General features: G+C 44.6%; 1 protein-coding gene across 1 annotated transcript; it reads right to left on the reverse strand.

The window, feature by feature from the left end:
• Positions 1-7104: 7104 nt before the first annotated feature.
• On the reverse strand, positions 7105-23174 carry tes (testis derived transcript (3 LIM domains)). The gene is made up of 8 exons (XM_082957393.1): positions 22916-23174; positions 15194-15279; positions 13369-13993; positions 12497-12754; positions 11889-12029; positions 10463-10678; positions 10045-10203; positions 7105-8347 (listed from the first exon to the last, which is right to left on the reverse strand). The coding sequence occupies exons 1-8, from the start codon at positions 22940-22942 to the stop codon at positions 8156-8158; spliced, it is 1704 nt and encodes a 567-aa protein (XP_082813519.1). The 5' UTR covers positions 22943-23174; the 3' UTR covers positions 7105-8155.
• Between the last annotated feature and the right edge of the window lie 839 nt (positions 23175-24013).

Consider the following 24013-nt stretch of genomic DNA (forward strand, 5'->3'; position numbering starts at 1 on the left):
AACTTAACATGTGTAAATATTTGTATGAACATAAGAATCAACAACTGAGACATAAACTGAAAAGGTTCCACAGACATGTGACTAACAGAAATGGAATAATGTGTCCCTGAATAAAGGGGGGGGGGGGGGGTTAAAATCAAAAGTACTGCAGTGCATCTCCTCCTCATGGACTGCACCAGATTTGCCAGTTCTTGCTGTGAGATGTTACCCCACTCGTCTACCCAAGGCACCTGCAAGTTCCCAGACATTTCTGGGGGGAATGGCCCTAGCCCTCACCCTCCGATCCAACAGGTCCCAGACATGCTCAATAGGATTGAGATCCGGACTCTTCGCTGGCCATGGCAGAACACTGACATCCCCGTCTTGCAGGAAATCACACACAAAACGACCAGTATGGCTGGTGGCATTGTCATGCTGGAGGGTCATGTCAGGATGAGCCTGCAGGAAGGGTACCACATGAGGGAGGAGGATGTCTTTCCTGTAACGCACAGCGTTGAGATTGCCTGCAATGACAACAAGCTCAGTCCGATGATGCTGTGACACACCGCCCCAGACCATGACGGACCCTCCACCTCAATCCCGCTCCAGAGTACAGGCCTTGGTGTAACACTCATTCCTTCAACGATAAACGCGAATCCGACCTTCACCCCTGGTGAGACAAAACCGCGACTCGTCAGTGAAGAGCACTTTTTGCCAGTCCTATCTGGTCCAGCGACGGTGGGTTTGCCCATAGGCAGTGTTGTTGCTGATGATGTCTGGTGAGGACCTGCCTTACAACAGGCCTACAAGCCCTCAGTACAGCCTCTCTCAGCCTATTGCGGACAGTCTGAGCACTGATGGAGGGATTGTGCGTTCCTGGTGTAACTCAGGCAGTTGTTGTTGCCATCCTGTACCTGTCCCGCAGGTGTGATGTTTGGATGTACCGATCCTGTGCAGGTGTTGTTACGCGTGGTCTGCCACTGCGAGGACAATCAGCTGTCCATCCTGTCTCCCTGTAGCGCTGTCTTAGGCGTCTCACAGTACGGACATTGCAATTTATTACCCTGGCCACATCTGCAGTCCTCATGCCTCCTTGCAGCATGCCTAAGGCACGTTCATGCAGATGAGCAGGGACCCTGGGCATCTTTCTTTTGGTGTTTTTCCGAGTCAGTAGAAAAGCCTCTTTAGTGTCCTAAGTTTTCATAACTGTGACTTTAATTGCCTACCGTCTGCAAGCTGTTAGTGTCTTAACAACCGTTCCACAGGTGCATGTTCATTAGTTGTTTATGGTTCATTGAACAAGCATGGGAAAAAGTGTTTAAACCCTTTACAATGAAGAGCTGTGAAGTTATTTGGATTTTTACAAATTTTCTTTGTACAACAGGGTCCTGAAAAAGGGACGTTTCTTTTTTTTGCTGAGTTTGTGTTTTGTATTGTATGAAAATACAATCTTTTCCAACCCCCAAGCAACCCCCCAGCATTTGTGTTGAGTGAGTCCGCCAGGTCAGAGGCCTTAGGGATTACCACTAATGTTCTTTTGATAAGTGTGTGAATTGGACCATTTTCTGTCCTGCTAAGCATTTGAAATGTAACGAGTAATTTTGGGTGACAGGGAAAATGTAAAAAGTACATTTATTTTCTTCAGGAATGTAGTGAAGTAAAAGCTGTCAAAAATATAAATAGTAAAGTACAGATACCCCCAAAAACTACTTAAGTAGTACTTAAGTATTTTTTACTTAAGTACTTTACACCACTGCCTAAGTCCTAGGTAGAGGAGAAGTTATTTTCCTCCACCCCGTGCTGACAGGGAGAGGAGAGATGATCTGTTGATTTGACTGCTGTGGTCTCCCTCTGCGATGAGAGCCAGATGCATGGCACACTGCCTGCGGTGCTCTCCTGTGGAAGATGGATGATTCCTCCTGATAGAAAGTCAGGAAGAGTTGACAGCTTAAAATGAAAATAATACATTGCTGTCACATTCCATAAGATGCCTGCATGTCCCAGGGTACCACTGTTGTCCCCTCGCTCTTCTCCCTCACTGTCCACTGTGTCTCATTGCCCTGTATGTATGCCCTGTCGCCAGGCCACACTGAACACAAACGCAGACTGTACTGTACATATCCAGGCTAAACAGCCTACGGTATCTTCCCCTTCCATATATAAACTCCATGGAGGTTTTGACTCCACATGTATGTAATCATGAAATTTCCATTTCAACATCTCTGGATTGTTCTGAGAATGAAGGCTGGCCTCCCAGTCTACCGTAGATCATCATATCGAACATGAATGCGTGTGACAGCCAGCCATGCACACTGGATTATCTATTCCACTTGCGTAAGATAGCGATGAGTCAACGTTACATGAAGAACGTGGGAGATTAAATCAAAATCAGGCATCATCACACTCAATTTCAGTACATTTTATTCTTGCTTAGAGAGACCACTATTTCCCGTTTAAGCTAAGCTGGCTGCCTTGCAGCAACTACTGCACAGAGAGGCTATTCACAACCAAACAAGAGCCTCTTTTCATTTAGATTGTATCTAAACTCAGCAAAAAAAGAAATGTCCCCTTTTCAGGACCCTGTCTTTCAAAGATAATTTGTAAAAATCCAAATAACTTCACAGATCTTCACTGTAAAGGGTTAAAACACTGTTTCCCAGGCTTGTTCAATGAACCATAAACAATTCATGAACATGCACCTGTGGAACGGTGGTTAAGACACTAACAGCTTACAGACGGAAGGCAATTAAGGTCACAGTTATGAAAGCTTAGGACACTAAAGAGGCTTTTCTACTGACTCTGAAAAACACCAAAAGAAAGATGCACAGGGTCCCTGCTCATCTGCGTGAACGTGTCTTAGGCATGTTGCAAGGAGGCATGAGGACTGCAGATGTGGCCAGGGAAATAAATTAAAATGTCCGTACTGTGAGACACCTAAGACAGCGCCACATGGAGACAGGATGGACAGCTGATCGTCCTCGCAGTGGCAGACCACGTGTAACAACACCTGCACAGGATCGGTACATCCAAACATCACACCTGTGGGACAGGTACAGGATGGCAACAACAACTGCCTGAGTTAGACCAGGAACGCACAATCCCAAACATCAGTGCTCAGACTGTCCGCAATAGGCTGAGAGAGGCTGGACTGAGGGCTTGTAGGCCTGTTGTAAGGCAGGTCCTCATCAGCCATCACTGGCAACAACACTGCCTATGGGCAAACCCACCATCGCTGGACCAGACAGGACTGGCAAAAAGTGCTCTTCACTGACGAGTTGCGGTTTTGTCTCACCAGGGGTGTTGGCCGGATTCGTGTTTATCGTCAAAGGAATGAGCGTTACACCAAGGCCTGTACTCTGGAGCGGGATCGATTTGGAGGTGAAGGGTCCATCATGGTCTGGGGCGGTGTGTCACAGCATCATCGGACTGAGCTTGTTGTCATTGCAGGCAATCTCAACGCTGTGCGTTACAGGGAAAACATCCTCCTCCCTCATGTGGTACCATTCCTGCAGGCTCATCCTGACATGACCCTCCAGCACGACAATGCCACCAGCCATACTGCTCGTTCTGTGCATGATTTCCTGCAAGACGGGGATGTCAGTGTTCTGCGATGGCCAGCGAAGAGCCCGGACCTCAATCCCATTGAGCATGTCTGGGACCTGTTGGATCGGGGGGTGAGGGCTAGGGCCATTCCCCCCAGAAATGTCTGGGAACTTGCAGGTGCCTTGGTGGAAGAGTGGGGTAACATCTAGAGGTCGACCGATTAATCTGAATGGCCAATTAATAAAGGCCGATTTCAAGTTTTCATAACAATCGGTAATCGGCATTTTTGGACACAGATTTGCCGATTATTTTCTATACCTTTATTTAACTAGGCAAGTCAGTTAAGAACACATTCTTATTTTCAATGACGGCCTAGGAACGGTGGGTTAACTGCCTTGTTCAGGGGCAGAACGACAGATTTTTACCTTGTCAGCTCGGGGATTCGTTTTTGCAACCTTCCGGTTACTAGTCCAACGCTCTAACCACCTGCCTTACATTGCACTCCATGAGGAGCCTACGTGGCAGGCTGACTACATGTTACGCGAGGGCAGCAAGAACCCAAGTTAAGTTGCTAGCTAGCATTAAACTTATCTTATAAAAAACAATCAATCCTAACATAGTCAGTAGTTAACTGCACATGGTTGATGATATAACTAGTTTACCTAGCGTGTCCTGTGTTGCATATAATCGATGCGGTGCCTGTTAATTTCTCATTGAATCACAGCCTACTTTGACAAACGGGTGATGATTTAACAAGCGCATTTGCGAAAAAGCACTGTCGTTGCACCAATGTACCTAACCATAAATATCAATGCCTTTCTTTAAAATCAATACACAAGTATATATTTTTAAACCTGTATATTTAGTTAATATTGCCTGCTAAGATGAATTTCTTATAACTAGAGAAATTGTGTCACTTCTCTTGCGTTCCGTGCAAGCAGTCAGGGTAAATGCAGCAGTTTGGGCCGCCTGGCTCATTGCAAACTGTGTGAAGTCCATTTATTCCTAACAAAGGCCGTAATTAATTATGACATAACATTGAAGGTTGTACACAATGTAACAGCAATATTTAGACTTAGGGATGCCATCCGTTAGATAAAATACGGAACGGTTCCGTATTTCACTGAAAGAATAAACGTTTTGTTTTGGAAATGATAGTTTCCGGATTCTACCATTTTAATGACCAAAGGTTCGTATTTCTGTGTGTTATGTTATAATTAAGTCTATGATTTGATAGAGCAGTTTGACAGAGATGGTAGGCACCAGCAGGCTCGTAAGCATTCATTCAAACAGCACTTTCGTGCGTTTGCCAGCAGCTCTTCGCAATGCTTCAAGCATTGTGCTGTTTATGACTTCAAGCCTATCAACTCCCGAGATTAGGCTGGTGTAACTGATGTGAAATGGCTAGCTAGTTAGCAGGGTGCGCGCTAATAGCTCATCCACCTCTGGCCTGCTGGCCCCCCTACCTCTGAGGAAGCACAGTTCCCGCTCAGCCCAGTCAAAACTGTTCGCTGCTCTGGCACCCCAATGGTGGAACAAGCTCCCTCACGATGCCAGGACAGCGGAGTCAATCACCACCTTCCGGAGACACCTGAAACCCCACCTCTTTAAGGAATACCTAGGATAGGATAAAGTAATCCTTCTAACCCCCCCCCCCCCCCCCTTAAAAGATTTAGATGCACTATTGTAAAATGGTTGTTCCACTGGATATCATAAGGTGAATGCACCAATTTGTAAGTCGCTCTGGATAAGAGCGTCTGCTAAATGACTTAAATGTAAATGTAATAGCATTTCAAACATTACTCTTTCTGAGACTTGGAGTAGTTGTTCCCCTTGCTCTGCATGGGTAACGCTGCTTCGAGGGTTGCTGTTGTCGATGTGTTCCTGGTTCGAGCCCAGGTAGGAAGCTATACTGTTACACTGGCAATACTAAAGTGCCTATAAGAACATCCAATAGTCAAAGGTATATGAAATACAAATCGTATAGAGAGAAATAGTCCTATATTTCCTATAATAACTACAACCTAAAACTTCTTACCTGGGAATATTGAAGACTCATGTTAAAAGGAACCACCAGCTTTCATTTGTTCTCATGTTCTGAGCAAGGAACTTAAATGTTATCTTTTCTACATGGCACATAATGCCCTTTTACTTTCTTCTCCAACACTTTGTTTCTGCATTATTTAAACCAAATTGAACACGTTTCATTATTTATGAGGCTAAATTGATTTTATTGATGTATTAAGTTAAAATAAGTGTGCATTCAGTATTGTTGTAATTGTCATTATTACAAATATTTTTTAAATGTATCAAAAAAAATAAAAAAAAAATACAATTCGGATTAATCGGTAGCGGCGTTGAAAAATCATAAATCGGTTGACCGCTAGTAACATCTCACAGAATGAACTGGCAAATCTGGTGCAGGCCATGAGGAGATGCACTGCAATGCTTAATGCAGCTGGTGGCCACAAGATACTGTTACTTTTGACCCCCCCTTTGTTCAGGGACACATTCATTTTCTGTTAGTCACGTCTTTGGAACTTTTTCAGTTTGTCTCAGTTGTTGAATCTTATGTTCATACAAATATTTACACATGTTAAGTTTGCTGAAAATAAAGGCATTTGACAGTGAGAGGACGTTTCATTTTTTGCTGAGTTTACAAACACACACAAACATCAATGACATCATACCTGCTCAGACCTAGCTACTCACACCCCCATCTCCAGAGCCCGCATCACTCTCCACCACATGGTCTCAAACTGCACCATTTTGTTTCTGTCCATGGACCACGAACTTTCAATATTTAGATATTAAAGCATTTGACCTTTCCATTGTGTTAATGGAGGATTGGTTGATTTCCAGTTAAGAAAGATTTAAGATGATTGACGAGAAAAGTATCATCCAACCCATCGGGTATCTCACTGCACCCTCACATGCCATGTCTTGAAATATGCAGATAGATGGATTAAAAGTACATTTATATTGAAAGCACATTCCAATAGGAATATGACATTAAAGGGAATGATTGAACCCCCCCCCCCCTCCCTCCCTAACCACGCACAGACTACTTCATTATATCGTGTTCCCCTGCTATTGTAAGCATATAGCAACAGGTTGCTGTATATGTGAGGAGGTCAGGAGAGGGATAAACCATTCTACTGACTGTAAGCCTAGTGGAGGTAAAACTTCGGCATGGGGAGGAAAGCCATTGTTTTGGTCCCGCGGCCACAAAAGACAATGGACCCTGAGAAAAATGGGGCGTCCTTGAATTGTGCACCACATCCACAAGAGAGTTGCACTCAGCCTTTTTTTCCGGGGGGGGGGGGGGGGGTCCGTGTCAGAGTTCCCTGTTCCACCCTTGTGAAGTATTGTAGCTGCCACATTAGCCTGCTAGCGACACTGGTCCCTGAGGGGGATTGAGTATGCTAGGTAGGTATGTTGCAAAGTGAAACACACATGCAAGAACATACACACATGAAAGAACACACAACGCAAAGCGTTCAAGTGGTGTGTCGTTAACACCTCTAGCAGTGTTGACTGTTGAAGGTCCCGTCTGCCAGTATGAACCAAGCGGGAGACTAATCATTGCAAAAAACTTTATTAGGTTGTTACAGTGTGAGGAGAAAATATAAAGTGCAAGAGAAATAAAGGAAAGCCAATGGCACTTATTGTGAAGACTGCGAGGGAAACCGATTAATATAAAAGCCTGCAGGAAGGAGAGAAGGCAGTAGATAAGTTGACGCCACAGCGCAGATAACTACTTGACAAATTCTGATCATTTCATTGGTCCTCCAAAGTCCTTCATCATGGTTTTAAGATGTTCTGAAGATATGACATCACCTGCCTTCACATTTCAGTGATGTTGTCCATAATAATGTCACTTGTGAAAACCTGTGTTCACAGGGGTTCTCCAGGACTGTGTTAGAGAGAATCAGTTGGTCACATTGCATAGCGAGGTAGTTACCTACCTGTTACAACACTGAAAGGCTGCTTCCTGCAGAACAGAAATACTGCACATAAAGTATCACATATTGTAATACTATTACACTGCAATTGTTAATCATAATACTGCTTAGAGTTCAGTAGTACATTCTAGAGAGAAAGCAGCAGGATTTGAGAACAACCCAAGGAAGGACACTGTTCTTGTCTACTAATGTTCTGTACTATGTCATGTTTTCTGTGGACCCCAGGAAGAGTAACTGCTGCTGCTTTCGCAACAGCTAATGGAGATCCTGATACAATACCAAAAAAAATACTTGAGTAGACAGAGTTGACAATCATTCATAGCTGCTTTAAACTCAGAAGAAGAAAAGTGTTCTGAAACAAAACTCCAACCAAATGAATCTCAGTAAACAAAGAGGTGGAACAAGACAGTGCATGTAAAGAGAAGATGTAGAGGAGAATCCCGTTAAGACAAAACTAATCAATAGATTTAAGGCATTATTTTCCCCATCCCATCAGGAACTTGGAAACTGAAAATCATTAGCTAAGCTCTTGTGGTCAAGGCTAATTAATAATTCCATTTTAAGACTATTGTTTGTATTCTAGACCAGGCTTAGTTCAAATTACGATTGTGGTTGGGAGGCCGGAGAAGGTTGAGCTGCTGTATGGTACACTGCAGTCACGGTCTTCTCTAGGTCATGGTCTTCTTCTTGCACTCAACAGAGCAGAAGAGCATTCCCTGTATGGCCATGAAGCGCTCTCCAATTAGACACTTAGCACAGCAGGAGCACTGGAAGCACTGAGGCTCAGCGTGCCAGTGGAACTCCCCGTAGGACACGCGCTGGGCCTCGGGCTCCACTGGGTTCTGACAGGCCGTACACACCTGGAGAGAGGAGATGTCTGTTTAAACACACACGTATCTAGCACAGTTACAGTAGAAGTCGGAAGGTTACATCCACTTAGGTTGGAGTCACTAAAATTCATTTTTCAACCACTCCACAAATCTCTTGTTTAACAAACTAAAGTTTTGGCAAGTCGGTTAGGACATCTGCTTTGTGAATGACACGTCATTTTCCCAACAATTGTTTACAGACAGATTATTTCACTGTATCACAATTCCTGTGGGTCAGAAGTTTACATACACTAAGTTGACTGTGCCTTTAAACAGCTTAGAAAACTCCAGAAAATTATGTCATGGCTTTAGAAGCTTCCGATAGGGTAATTGACAAATTGAGTCAATTGGAGGAGTACCTGTGGATGTATTTCAAGGCCTACCTTCAAACTCAGTGCCTCTTTGCTTGACATCATAGTAAAATCAAAAGAACTCAGCCAAGACCTCAGAAGAAAAAAATATTAAAATTGTAGACCTCCACAAGTCTGGTTCATCCTTGGGCACAATTTCCAAACGCCTGAAGGTACCACATTCATCTGCACAAACACCATGGGACCACGCAGCAGTCATACCGCTCAGGAAGGAGACGCGTTCTGTCTCTTAGAGATGAACGTACTTTGGTGTGAAAAGTGCAAATCAATCCCAGAACAGCAGAAAAGGACCTTGAAGATGCTGGAGGAAACGGGTACAAAAGTATCTATATCCACAGTAAAACAAGTCCTATATCGACATAACCTGAAAGGCCGCTCAGCAAGGAAGAAGCCACTGCTCCAAAACCGCCATAAAAAAAGCCAGACTACAGTTTGCAACTGCACAAGGATCGTACTTTTTGGAGAAATGTCCTCGTCTGATGAAACAAAATAGAACTGTTTGGCCATAATGACCATCGTTATGTTTGGAGGAAAAAGGGGGATGCTTGCAAGCCGAAGAACACCATCCCAACCGTGAAGCACGGGGGTGGCAGCATCATGTTGTGGGGGTGCGTTGCTGCAGGAGGGACTGGTGCACTTCACAAAATAGATGGCTTCATGAGGGAGGAAAATTATGTGGATATATTGAAGCAACATCAACACATCAGTCAGGAAGTTAAAGCTTGGTCGCAAATGGGTCTTCCAAATAGACAATGACCCCAAGCATACTTCCAAAGTTGTGACAAAATGGCTTAAGGACAACAAAGCCAAAGTATTGGAGTGGCCATCACAAAGCCCTGACCTCAAATTGTGGGCAGAACTGAAAAAGCGTGTGTGAGCAAGGAGGCCTATAAACCTGACTCAGTTACACCAGCTCTGTCAGGAGGAATGGGCCAAAATTCACCCAACTTATTACGGGAAGCTTGTGGAAGGCTACCCGAAACGTTTGACCCAAGTTAAACAATTTAAAGGCAATGCTACCAAATACTAAACTGGGTAAACTTTTGACCCACTGGGAATGTGATGAAAGAAATAATTCTCTACTATTATTCTGACATTTCTATTCTAAAAATAAAAAAGTGGTGATCCTAACTGACCTAAAACAGGGACTTTTTACTAGGATTAAATGTCAGGAATTGTGAAAAACTGAGTTTAAATGTATTTGGTTAAGGTGTGTGTAAACATCCGACTTAAACTGTTTCTCATGAATACAATACACATTGTAGAGGGTATCACCCACATACTGCACGCGCACACACTCTCCCCCTCAGTCCTTACCGCGGCGTGGCTCTTCATGTAGCAGGGCTTGCAGACAGGTTTGTTGTTCTCCATAACGTACGTCTCTCCAGCCAGCACACAGTCACAGTCAAAGCAGCAGAAGTGCTTCAGATGCCAGTTCTGGTCCTCAGCCTGCGTGTACTCATTACTGAAGATCAGCTGCAGACACACAGACAGACCAGGTTAACATGGGGAGGTAGAATTGGGAAAGGATTCTTTTAGTTTTCCTCTCATATTTGAAAATATACTCCAGCTCTGACATTCTTGCTCCACAATGTGTTTAATGGATCTCAAACATATACTCATCACAGCCTCCAGCGCTGGGCTTCTCGCTGTCTCCTTAGTGGAGTCCGTGGTACAGCTGTCCCTTCTTAGCTCACCCCTGACCCCTCTCATCCCTGCCTCCCCAACCCCTCACCTCGTCACAGCCCCCGCAGCGTGGCTTCTCACTGTCTCCGTAGTGGCGTCCGCAGTACAACCGTCCCTTCTTCCAGAAGTAGATCATGTCCACCAGGAGCTCTGAGCAGGTGCAGCACACGAAGCAGGCTGGGTGCCACAGATTGTCATAGCCAGCACGCTCTGCGTACACCGCAGGCTCACCCTGACGCATGGGCAGCTGGCACTGGTGGCACGACTGAAGAAGGGGAATGGGGATAGAAGGAGAAGAGAGGGGAAGGTGAGAAGAGGAAGGAGGAATACAAGAGAAAATACCTTCGTTAGCAATACCCTCACTAAAACAATGGCCCTGTAGCACAGCCTCATCCTGGTATTTTATGCCATTACTTAAACTGCATAATGATGATTATGATTTAAAACACTGCCTGACAGCTCCCATAAATCCCAATATTAATTCAGTTGGAATAACTAACTGCATATGGGGAGAGACGGGTAGAAAGACAGACAGGAAGTCTGTAGGGGTTTGCATGAGCCAAAACTCTGTTTAGATGGAAACATTTTTCAGTCACGCTTCAAAACCAGACTAAACAAATCAATATGCAAAACTATTCAAAATGATTCACTCATATTTTCACTTCTGGCTCCATCTTGTGGCCAGTTGAATGTCTGTCCTCATTCTACACTAGTCAACAGTATTCTCTGCTGAGAATATAGATTTCAACTAAAATGTGAGACCGTTCTACATTTCAACTCCAGCATATTTTCCTTGAATATATGGACATTGAATGGGAGCGAGTGACAGAGAGAAAAATAATAAATAAATAAAAATAATTAAAGAAAAAAAGAGTGTGCATGCATGAGAGAGAGGTAGAGACCATATCCATGACAAATATACACAATATGAAAAGCTGTTCTAGCATCAGTGACTGGGACATATACTTCATATGAAAGTTAGTTGAAGTATAGTTTGACAACACACGCTTCACTTCTGTTATCAGAGTTCATCTACGGCTCCTCGGAGAGAATCGCTACCTTGTTCAGTCATTCTCTAGTCTCTCTAATCTAATCGTAGCTTCACAAAGCCACGAGTCTGACAGCGAGTCTGACAGCGAGTCTGACAGCGAGTCTGACAGCGAGTCTGACAGCGAGTCTGACAGCGAGTCTGACAGCGAGTCTGACAGCGAGTCTGACAGCGAGTCTGACAGCAGGGGGGGGTCATATGCTTCCAGGGCTTTTAAAGCCATGAGGAGAGATGGCATAGGAAAGAGACCAAAACTCAGGGAACCAGAATGCACCAACAGTGACTAATCAAAAGGCTCTCTTTAATAGCCATGATGAAGGAAGAGAGAAAGGACATACAGTAGGAAGGAAGGGGACCAAATCTGAGGATAACAACCCACTGTCAGTCGGTCACAATCTCTCACGCTTCAATCTGAGGGTATACTTACGTAGTGTCCACAGGGTCCAGCCAGGTGATCTCCAGGGGCTCCCGGAGTACCCATGGCCCCAGCAGTGGCAGCAGTGCCCATGTCTCCTGGTCCACCTTCTCCTGCCCCAGGGTAACCTCCAGCCCCCATCCCAGGCTGAACCTGTCCCGCTAGTTCGAGTGCACTCCCAGACCCAGGCCTTGTTCGATGACCAGGACCTCCAGGCCCAACGGATCCTCCAGCCCCAACTCCAGGCCCAAAGGCTCCTCCAGCCCCAACTCCAGGCCCAAAGGCTCCTCCAGCCCCAACTCCAGGCCCAAAGGCTCCTCCAGCCCCAAGGCCCTCCAGCCCCCCGCCCAAAGGCTCCTCCAGCCCCCCCAGGCCCAAAGGCTCCCCCAGCCCCAACGGATCCCCCAGGCCCAACTCCAGGCCCAACGGATCCCCCAGGCCCAACTCCAGCCCCAAAGGATCCCCCAGGCCCAACTCCAGCCCCAAAGGACCTCCGGCCCACCCGGCCCAAAGGATCCCCCAGGCCCAACTCCAGGCCCAAAGGATCCCCCAGCCCCAAAGGATCCCCCAGCCCCAACTCCAGGCCCAGCTGGAAGCCCAGGGGCTCCCATGCCTGGCGCTCCCTGTCCTGGTCCTCCCTCCTGACCCATCATCTCCTCAGGCAGCTTGATGTCTCCCACTCCCAGGGCCTCGTCTTTGTACTTGCGGACGTACTGCTGCATCTGTTTCACCTCTGCGGGGGTCAGCTCATGGCACTTGGCCGGATCCTGGTCGTGCTCCGGTAGCTGCACTGCCATCTGTTGCCGGCGGTAGGCTGCACCCTCCGTGCCCGCTATGGGACGCCTCTCTGGGGGCAGGAGCTCGATGTAGCGGACCGCCTGACGGTCAATTGGAGAGCAGAGGAGAGATATTTAGGACTTTGTTAATTAAGAAAGTAGAAGAGAGAGCGAGGGAAAGACATGAAGAGAGAAGATGGAGAAAACAATGGACAAAAAAATTAGGAAAAGGAAAGAGGGAGGAAGAGTCAGAGGAACAAACAGAGAGAAAGTGAAAACAAAAAGATAGAGATACAGAGAGAGGCAGTGAAGATCTAACTCAGTTTTCCCTGGGCTTGTGACTAAAATTAAGCCGTGTTGAGGTGCTGATCTTGTTAAGGGAGAGAGTGGGAGAGGCAGCCAGCTGTTATAGGACATCTTACAACCTCTCCCTAACTACCACTACTTAACACATACTTGTTGAGGGATATGAAGAGATACAAAGTGTGACCTCTAGTGAACAGTCTGTTTCTAGTGATTAGATCAGACAACCTACTAACATTTGTTTTTTACTAGGCTAGGCCATGATGACATTCCTTACAGAAACCAAGGAAACAATACTGGCAAAGTTCTTCCAGACCGGTGTTCTCAACCCTGGGATTATCATAGGTATTCTAATTCAATGATACAGTAGTTATGCTGTTATGTTACTAAAGAAAGTGTAGTTATACCCTTACCATGTACTGTTTCACCCCTGGAGGAGCCCACTCGTAGGTGACAGACTTCATGGGCACGGCATCCTTCCTGACTGGTACGACATTGGCTGACACAGCAGTGGCTCTGATTGCCCCAGGTTTGGGCATGGTAGCGGGTCCAGCCCCAGCTCCAGTCCCAGCTCCAACTCCAGCCCCGGTTCCAGCACCATAGCCAGCCCCGGTCCCAGCACCATAGCCAGCCCCAACTCCAGCCCCAGTCCCAGCACCATAGCCAGCCCCGGTCCCAGCACCATAGCCAGTCCCAACCCCAACTCCAGCCCCGGACCCAGCCCCATAGCCAGCTCCAGCCCCGGACCCACAGCCAGCTCCAGCACCATAGCCAGCTCCATCACCATAGCCAGCATTGGCTGGCACATTGTGGGCAGACTGGGGACTGTATGGAACAGCGGTTCCTGATATGGGGCTGGCAGAGATGGAGAAGGTGACCTGGTTGCCCTTGTACGTGGGTACACCGTCGGTTTTGAGCTTGGCAATGAGGCCAGTGTACTTGGTATCCTCGAACAGCTTGCCCACCTTCCTGTTATCATCTGAGTTCATCTGCACATCGTGGTCCGTAAGCCCACACTTACAGTTCCGGCAGATCTTTCTGTGATGGGAAAGTCAATGGGGAATAGGTTAGACTACACGTATGGTTGGGTCTAAGTACTCTCAAAAATGTCTAGGTTTCCTTTATGATCATCTAACCAGGAAAAGCTCTACCAACTGGGCACAGACTTGAATTCAATATCTATTCCACGTTGGTTCAATAACATTTACATTTAAGTCATTTAGCAGACGCTCTTATCCAGAGCGACTTACAACATTATATTGATATGACGTGAAAACAATGTTCAACCAGCGTGTGGCCAGTAGGTAGGCCATACAGCCCTGAAACTCATCGCTGAACCTCCACTGCTTTTAAAAATATATATATGGTTTCCTTCTAATCAGGGACTGATTTAGACCTGGGACACCAGGTGCATGCAATTATCAGGTAGAACAGAAAACCAGCAGGCGTCGGACCTTAGGGTAAGAGTTGAGTACACCTGCCCTATAGCGTAAAGCAAGTCAAAGGACCAGGCGTTTAGATAGATACCCTATTGCTTTAACATCTTTTCAGATCAGTGGTCATGGAAGAGAAGAGGAATAGGAAATATTCATGACTTTTGGGAAACAGTCACAAGCTTGTGAGTAAGCGGAGTTGTGGGAGGCAGGATACTGGACAAGTGAGGTCACCAAACTTCTGCTAAGGTGGGATGAGTGATGTCGTCACCTTAGGATCAAATAACACAGAATATCTTTCCTGTTCCGTTCTTATTTCCAGACTGGACTTGCCCTGCATGCCTGACCATGACCAAGATGGAAGGAATTGTGGCAGTTAGGTGTTGCCATAGTAACTGGCCACTGAAGTAGGCACCTGTTGTGATGTCTTCAGGAAAGCTAGCTGAGTGTGGATAATTGTCGGGGGAAGCAGGAATGCTGGCTTGACGTGAGAGGACAGTGGGGGACAACTATTTTCATGAGGCATTGGTCCAGATAAAGACTGCATTGTAAGTCCAGAATTCAGACAGGAAGTCATAGTAATGTAGGACATTTCAGTTCATTCAAATTTAAGAGCACAAAAACTGTAATAGTAGACAACAATGATCGGGTGCAACATGCTTTCAGGGCCTGTGGCTTTCCCTGTTGTTGTGGAGCTAAGAGAAAATAAGCATTGTTGTTGTCCCCACCGCGTCTGGTTTATCTTGAATTCAATATATTAAAAATGATAATAAGTACACAGCAGAGACAACAATACAGTACAAACCTCCAGAAGTGTAGCTCAAAGCCCTCACACTTGTCCTTGCATTTCAGACACGCCGCTCCGGCGCCGATCTCGTGGCCCAGGGTCATCTGCCAACAGACAGAACACAGCACATTAATTATATTAACAGACGCACGCGGTCTTGAGAAATGACTTCATACCAGCCAGGGCTTTTTACTGTAGTTCATATGGTGCAGTCACTATTTAGGCTTAACTGTTTTTGGGATGGCCTTTTCAAATACCCTCGTTAGCAGAATCTGTAATGTTCTGTTGGTGTACAGCGTCACCTTGACGTTTGCATATAAAACAGGCCTAACAACAAATTTGAAAAAACTGAAACTGATGTCCCGTTAATCCCTAATCCCCCCTCAGATATATTCCAGATTTGATGCGTCAAGCAACAGCCTACTTTTCTCAACCATTCTGCATGCATTCTCTTCTGTTCTGATTCATTTACCTCCAGTGCCTATTTTGGATGATAGGCTACTTGCCAACTAAACAAGACTCACTACGCTATAGGCCTAATTCCAGAGTTTATTGTCAAAAGCGCATACTGTAGAATCCCCTTCATTCGTATGACTCAGACTAACTTCTCTACTTCAAACACCAGTGTTGTCCGTCTTGCACGTCACTGCTGTTTGAGCCCTTATACGGTCAAGTAATCCACAATGCTGAAAGAGAGCCCCTCTCCAGGGTTGCATCCCAAATGGCACCCTTTTCCCTATACAGTGCCCTATGGGCCCTGGTCAAAAGTAGTGCACTACATAGGGATTAGGGTGCCATTTGGGACGCAAAAAAATACTCCCCTGTTTGATGAAGGCCGTTTTTGGCTCAGGGAGCCCTGAAAGTGGAGCAGTGAGCCCCCCTCGGCCTTTGGGAATGAGCAGCCGGCCTCTACAGAGGAATGCCAAGCTCAAGCCCGACTAGAGCTTATAAGACCATGACCTGTAGATAATATTTACATTAACCATCACCCCTTTTTCTCCACATAAAGCTGCAATATGCCACTTTTTGGGCGATCTGACAAAATTCACATAGAAATGTGTGTTATAGTACAGGTCTGTTGTTCTAATAGAAAGCAAGTCTAAGAAGCGGTAGATCTGTTCTGTGCGCCATTTCTATACGTCTCTTACTTTCGGTTTGGTGCACCAGCTTCAAACAGCTGAAAATACAATATTTTTGGTTATGGAAAATATATTTCACAGGGGTTTAGATGGTACAATGATACTACACTATAGTTGCTTGTTTTGTCACAAACTGAAATTAGGCGAACTATTAGAATTTTATCAACCAGGAAATGGCGGAGAGATTTCTGCATAGTGCATCTTTAAGAATAGTAAATGATTATAAAGAAAGGGAAGCCTAGCTATTGGTGAGTCAGACATACAGTTGAAGTCAGAAGTTTACATAGACTTAGGTTGGCGTCATTAAAACTCCTTTTTCAACCACTCCACAAATTTCTTGTTAACAAACCATAGTATTGGCAAGTTGTGCATGACAAGTAATTTTCCCACAATTGTTCACAGATTATTTCTCTTATAATTCACTGTATCACAATTCCAGTGGGTCAGAAGTTTACATACACTAAATTGACTACCTTTAAACAGCTTGGAAAATTCCAGAAAATTATGTCATGCTTTTAGAAGCTTCTGATAACTCAAATGATGTCAATTAGCCTAATTGGAGGTGTACCTGTGGATGTATTTCAAGGCCTACCTTCAAACTCAGTGCCTCTTTGCTTGACATCATGACAAAAATCAAAAGAAATCAAACAATAGTACGCAAGTATAAACACCATGGGACCACGCAGCCGTCATACTGCTCAGGAAGGCGATGCGTTCTGTCTCCTTGAGATTAACATACTTTGGTGTGAAAAGTGCAAATCAATCCTAGAACAGCAAAGGACCTTGTGAAGATGCTGGAGGAAACGGGTACAAAAGTATCTATATCCACAAATAAAACGAGTCCTATATCGACATAACCTGAAAGGCCCTTCAGCAAGGAAGAAGCCACTGCTCCAAAACCGCCATAAAAGAATAAAAATAAAATACAGACTACAGTTTGCAACTGCAAATGGGGTCCCCCCCCCCTTTAAAAGATTTAGATGCACTATTGTAAAGTGGTTGTTCCACTGGATATCATAAGGTGAATGCACCAATTTGTAAGTCGCTCTGGATAAGAGCGTCTGCTAAATGACTTAAATGTAAATGTCAAAGATGGTACTTCTTGGAGAAATGTCCTCTGGTCTGATGAAACAAAAATAGAACTGTTTGGCCATAATGACCATCGTTATGTTTGGAGGAGAAAGGGGATGCTTGCAAGCCGAAGAACACCATCCCAAACGTGAAGCACGGGGATGGCAGCATCATGTTGTGGGGGTGCTTTGCTGCAGGAGGGACTGGTGCACTTCAAAATAGATGTCATCATGAGGTGGAAAATGATGTGGATATATTGAAGCAACATCTCAAGACATCAGTCAGGAAGTTAAAGCTTGGTCGAAAATGGGTCTTCCAAATGGACAATGACCTCAAGCATACTCGCTCTCGTTGGCTGGCCCTCGCTTCATACTCGTCGCCAAACCCACTGGCTCCAGGTCATCTACAAGACCCTGCTAGGTAAAGTCCCCCCTTATGTCCATTCACTGGTCACCATAGCAGCACCCACATGTAGCGCTCCAGCAGATATCTCTCTCTGGTCACCCCCAAAGCCAATTCCTCCTTTGGCCGTCTCTCCTTCCAGTTCTCTGCTGCCAATGACTGGAACGAACTACAAAAATCTCTGAAACTGGAAACACTCATCTCCCTCACTAGCTTTAAGCACCAGCTGTCAGAGCAGCTCACAGATTACTGCACCTGTACATAGCCCATCTATAATTTATCCCAAACAACTACCTCTTCCCCTACTGTATTTATTTATTCAGCTCCTTTGCACCCCATTATTTCTACTTTGCACTTTCTTCCACTACAAATCTACCATTCCAGTGTTTTACTTGCTATATTGTATTTACTTTGCCTTTACCTCCCTTATATCACCTCATTTGCTCACATTGTATGTAGACTTATTTTTCTACTGTATTATTGACTGTATGATTGTTTTACTCCATTTAACTGTGTTGTTGTATGTGTCGAACTGCTTTGCTTTACCTTGGCCAGGTCGCAATTGTAAATGAGAACTTGTTCTCAACTTGCCTACCTGGTTGAATAAAAGGTGAAATAAAATAAAAATAAATACTCCAAAGTTGTGGAAAATGGCTTCAGGACAACAAAGTCAAGGTATTGGAGTGGCCATCACAAAGTTCTGACCTCAATCCCATAGAACATTTGTGGGCAAAACTGAAAAAGCATGTGCGAGCAAGGAGGCCTACAAACCTGACTCAGTTACACCTGCTATGTCAGGAGGAATGGGCCAAAATTCACCCAACTTATTGTGGGAAGCTAGTGGAAATCTACCTAAGTTAAACAATTTAAAAGGTCATGTTACCAAATACTAATTGAGTGTGTGTAAACTTCTGACCCACCGGGAATGTGATGAAAGAAATAAAAGCTGAAATATCACTACTATTATTCTGACATTTCACATTCTTAAAATAAAGTGGTGATCCTAACTGACCTAAGACAGGGAATTTTTACTAGGATTAAATGACAGGAATTGTGAAAAACTGAGTTAAAATGTATTTAGCTAAGGTGTATGTAAACTTCCAACTGTAAGGCTCTGCAGTGTCCATCTCATCTTCTGTATTCAGAAGTCCAAACAGCCTTGCTTGCTTCATCTCTTCTGAATATACACTGCTCAAAAAAATAAAGGGAACACTAAAATAACACATCCTAGATCTGAACGAATGAAATAATCTTATTAAATACTTTTTTCTTTACATAGTTGAATGTGCTGACAAAAAATAAAAATAATCATAAATACATTTTACAAAAAATAAAAAAAAATCACAACAAAAACAAACAAAAAAAAAATCAATGGAAATCCAATTTATCAACCCATGGAGGTCTGGATTTGGAGTCACACTCAAAATAAAAGTGGAAAACCACACTACAGGCTGATCCAACTTTGATGTCATTAAAACAAGTCAAAATGAGGCTCAGTAGTGTGTGTGGCCTCCACGTGCCTGTATGACCTCCCTACAACGCCTGGGCATGCTCCTGATGAGGTGGCGGATGGTCTCCTGAGAGACTCCTCCCAGACCTGGACTAAAGCATCCGCCAACTCCTGGACAGTCTGTGGTGCAACGTGGCGTTGGTGGATAGAGCGAGACATGATGTCCCAGATGTGCTCAATTGGATTCAGGTCTGGGGAACGGGCGGGCCAGTCCATAGCATCAATGCCTTCCTCTTGCAGGAACTGCTGACACACTCCAGCCACATGAGGTCTAGCATTGTCTTGCATTAGGAGGAACCCAGGGCCAACCGCACCAGCATATGGTCTCACAAGGTGTCTGAGGATCTCATCTCGGTACCTAATGGCAGTCAGGCTACCTCTGGCGAGCACATGGAGGGCTGTGCAGCCCCCCAAAGAAATGCCACCCCACACCATGACTGACCCACCGCCAAACCGGTCATGCTGGAGGATGTTGCAGGCAGCAGAACGTTCTCCACGTTGTCTCCAGACTCTGTCACATGTGCTCAGTGTGAACCTGCTTTCATCTGTGAAGAGCACAGGGCGCCAGTGGCGAATTTGCCACTCTTGGTGTTCTCTGGCAAATGCCAAACGTCCTACACGGTGTTGGGCTGTAAGCACAACCCCCACCTGTGGACGTCGGGCCCTCATGGAGTCTGTTTCTGACCGTTTGAGCAGACACATGCACATTTGTGGCCTGCTGGAGGTCATTTTGCAGGGCTCTGGCAGTGCTCCTCCTGCTCCTCCTTGCACAAAGGCAGAGGTAGCGGTCCTGCTGCTGTGTTGTTGCCCTCCTACGGCCTCCTCCACGTCTCCTGATGTACTGGCCTGTCTCCTGGTAGCGCCTCCATGCTCTGGACACTACGCTGACAGACACAGCAAACCTTCTTGCCACAGCTCGCATTGATGTGCCATCCTGGATGAGCTGCACTACCTGAGCCACTTGTGTGGGTTGTAGACTCCGTCTCATGCTACCACTAGAGTGAAAGCACTGCCAGCATTCAAAAGTGATCAAAACATCAGCCAGGAAGCATTGGAACTGAGAAGTGGTCTGGTCACCACCTGCAGAACCACTCCTTTATTGGGGGTGTCTTGCTAATTGCCTATAATTGCCACCTGTTGTCTATTCCATTTGCACAACAGCATGTGAAATGTATTGTCAATCAGTGTTGCTTCCTAAGTGGACAGTTTGATTTCACAGAAGTGTCATTGACTTGGAGTTACATTGTGTTGTTTAAGTGTTCCCTTTATTTTTTTGAGCAGTAAAAAAAAAAATATATATATAATAATAATAATAACATAAATAAAAGTGAACTGAAATATATATAAAAAAGTAACATGAAACAATTTCAAAGATTTTACCGAGTTACAGTTCATAAGGAAATCAGACAACTGAAATAAATGAGGCCCTAATCTATGGATTTCATATGACTGGGAATACAGATATGCATCTGTTGGTCAGATATGCATCTGTAGGGGTGTGGATCAGGAAACCAGTCAGTATCTGGTGACCACCATGCACAAATGCAATTGTGTTTGTTGTCCATAGCTTATGCCTGCCCATACCATAACCCCACCACGGGGCACTCTGTTCACAATGTTGACATCAGCAAAATGCTCGCCCACACAACACCATACACGCTGCCATCTGCCCAGTACAGTTGAAACCGGGATTAATCTGTAAAGAGCACACTTCATCATGCCAGTGGACATCGAAGGTGAACATTTTCCCACTGAAGTCGGTGACAACGCCAAACTGCAGTCAGGTCAAGACCCTGGTGAGGACAACAAGCACACAGATGATCTTCCCGGAGTCAGTTTGTGCAGAAATTCTTCAGGTTGTGCAAACCCACAGTTTCATCAGGTGTCAGGGTGGCTGGTCTCAGATGATCCCGCAGGTGAAGAAGCCGGATGTGGAGGTCCTGGGCTGGCGTGGTTACACGTGGTCTGTGGTTGTGAGGCCGGTTGGACATACTGCAAAATTCTCTAAAACAACGTTGGAGGCGGATTACGGTAGAGAAATTAACATTCAATTATCTGGCAACAGTTCTGATGGACATCCCTGCAGTCAGCATGCCAATTTCACACTCCCTCAAAACTTGAGACATCCATAGAATTGTGTTGTGTGACCAAACTGCACATTTCAGAGTGGCCTTTTATTGTCCCCAGCACAAGGTGCACCTATGTAATGATCATGCCTTTTAAATCAGGTTCTTGATATGCCACACCTGTCAGGTGGATGGATTATCTCGGCAAGGGAGAAATGTTCACTAACAGGGATGTAAAGAAATAATTCACAACATTTGAGAGAAATAAGCTTTTTGTGCATATAGAAAATTTCAGGGATCTTTCATTTCAGCTCATGAAACACAGGACCAACACTTTACATGTTGTGTTTATATTTGTGTTCAGTATAAATTGTGAACGTTTCCTTAAACTTCTAGGGAACACCCTAGAAGCCTCTCTTCCCAGAAGCCCATTAGGGAGATAATCACTTTAGGATACTGATTAATAAAGATAGATAAGAGTGGACTAGAGCCATATACATGTAAATAAAGCTAACCACATATGTTATAGCAATCTGTCGTAGATGATGTAGCATGCAGCCATTGGTTGATGCATGCAAAGTCTGATCAAGGGAACATGACCAATGACACATTGCCATGAGGTGTCTCAGGTTGACAAGGGAAAGTAGCCACAGTCCAGAAAATCTGAATTTCAAATGTCATATGATTTTATGAGCAAGGGCCCAAATAAATCTTGAGAACTTGATGCCTTCAGAATGCATTAACAGAGTTATATTATTGACAGAATCTTTGAAGATAATCGAGCAGACATAATCAAAACAAGTAGTTTTCTTTGATCAAAGGTCATTAGCAGTTTGACACAATTATCGGGGACTCACATTTATGATTAGTGATCTAGTAATTATCGCGGCTTCACGCTGGTAATCTACTGAATCTTAAAGGCCATTACTGCGACGCTTTCCCTTTGTACAAGCGCGTGGACCTTGATGATAGCTGACAGATAAGGGCTGGAATCATGGAGCCCCCACTCCACTCTCATGCCTTAATCTCTCTTAAGCTCTTGACAGTTGAATTAACAGAGAATGGTCCTTTGTTATAATGCTATAAATACAATTGAGTGACTCAATCGACGTAGTAGTTAGGTGCTTTGTTGTATCTAAACGACGCTGTCTGCTGCATCAGACCGGTATCATTGAAGTGTGGTCGCGCGTGGGAGACAGGACGGGACGTCCGTCCTCATCTTCAGAATCAGATTATTGAAACATGATCTTAAGAGAAAGTCACCAATGGTTATGATGCGAACAATGTCAATACATATTAGGCCAACTACGGGTTTGTTATATTTGATAAACTGACCTTGCACAGAAGCAAGAAGTTCGACGGTTCTAGCAATTGGCTACATATTGCTAACACATCTAGTATTTTACAGTCAAAGGTAGTCTATGTAACAAAAGTTACTGGCTTTAATGACAGAACGAGCCATCTACCTTGCTGACTTTGCTAGTTTGTAGGATACACCTCTAAGGGCGTTGCCATGTCTTATCTGGAACTATACACAGGCATGAGGACTTACCTTCTTGATTTCCTTTTCTACCTCCATTTTCAGTCCCCCGCTGTAGGCTATGCTGGTTTAGACCCGAAGTAAACTTTCAAAGTAAACACACAAAAACTTGGACTCACTTTACGTTGGCACTTATCTTTACAGACACAACCGAGAGTTCATCGATTTTACTCTGCCACCACTTCTTCCGGAACGGTCCCGTTCATTGCTTTGTTACTATGAAAAGCTTCCGCTATCTACAAATTCTTCAACTCTGGACCAATTGGAATTGAGTGAGCAACCAATAAAGTACAGGACAGCCAATCATCGTTTAGCAAGGGGGGGCTCCTCAACAATAAAACAAAAATGAATGAACATGTAAACTACAGTAGTCTATAGGTTAATCCTTTCAAAGCTGTTTTGTTGGGTGTGGCTGTATTGGTTCTGGTGGAGCAAATATATTAGGCAGTCATGAGCCTATTGTTGTTAGTGTTTACTCTCAGTGTACATACTATTTACAATTAAATGTGTCCTCTTACAGTATATGCTGATCGTTTTGGGGGGATATTTGACCACATACCAGACAGAGGAGCAGCGACTTGGTATTAACATTTATTAAATGTATCTGTCGTGTGCAACACATTTCACATTTATGACAGAGATTAATAGTATGTCTGCCACACAGATTATACATCAACCCTCTGGTTGATTGGTTGAGTCTTGACACAGTCATGGATAGCAGCTGCATTTACTGTATAGTCATCCCTCCCAATCTTAAACCTGCACATACTTATCATGCAGATGCAGGAAGTGTGTGTTAATGATGTGGTTTAGAGACATCCTACGTCATGTGCATCTGTTTTGCTGTCCTTTTTAAAAGAAGGCCTTGGGTGTTTCACAGCTTGTGGCCTTGTGTAACCATGTTACAGACAAACTGCAAAACAGATGTGTATCTAGGTAACTGTATAAATAATCATAAAATCATCATTAGGGGATGATTTGTGTAATTTATCAAACTCATGATAAATTCAAATGTAATTTATTTTAATGCAGGCATGATTTTGTATGCCCTGTCTTTGCCAGTTGGTATGCAGAATAATCTTGCATGTGAGAGAGAAAAAATAACTACAA

The sequence above is a fragment of the Salmo salar genome, chromosome 10 (genome assembly GCF_965601325.2).
Source record: "Salmo salar chromosome 10, fSalSal1, whole genome shotgun sequence".
NCBI classification, from domain to species: Eukaryota; Metazoa; Chordata; class Actinopteri; order Salmoniformes; family Salmonidae; genus Salmo; species Salmo salar.

Bases quoted from the DNA above. Each gene is read 5' to 3' on its own strand.
- tes (XM_082957393.1), bottom strand. From the start codon at position 22,942: ATGGAGGTAGAAAAGGAAATCAAGAAG. The intron at 15,280-22,915 runs GTAAGTCCTCAT...GTCTGTTGGCAG, and splicing joins TAGAAAAGGAAATCAAGAAG to ATGACCCTGGGCCACGAGAT. The intron at 8,348-10,044 runs GTAAGGACTGAG...TCCTCTCTCCAG, and splicing joins ACATGAAGAGCCACGCCGCG to GTGTGTACGGCCTGTCAGAA.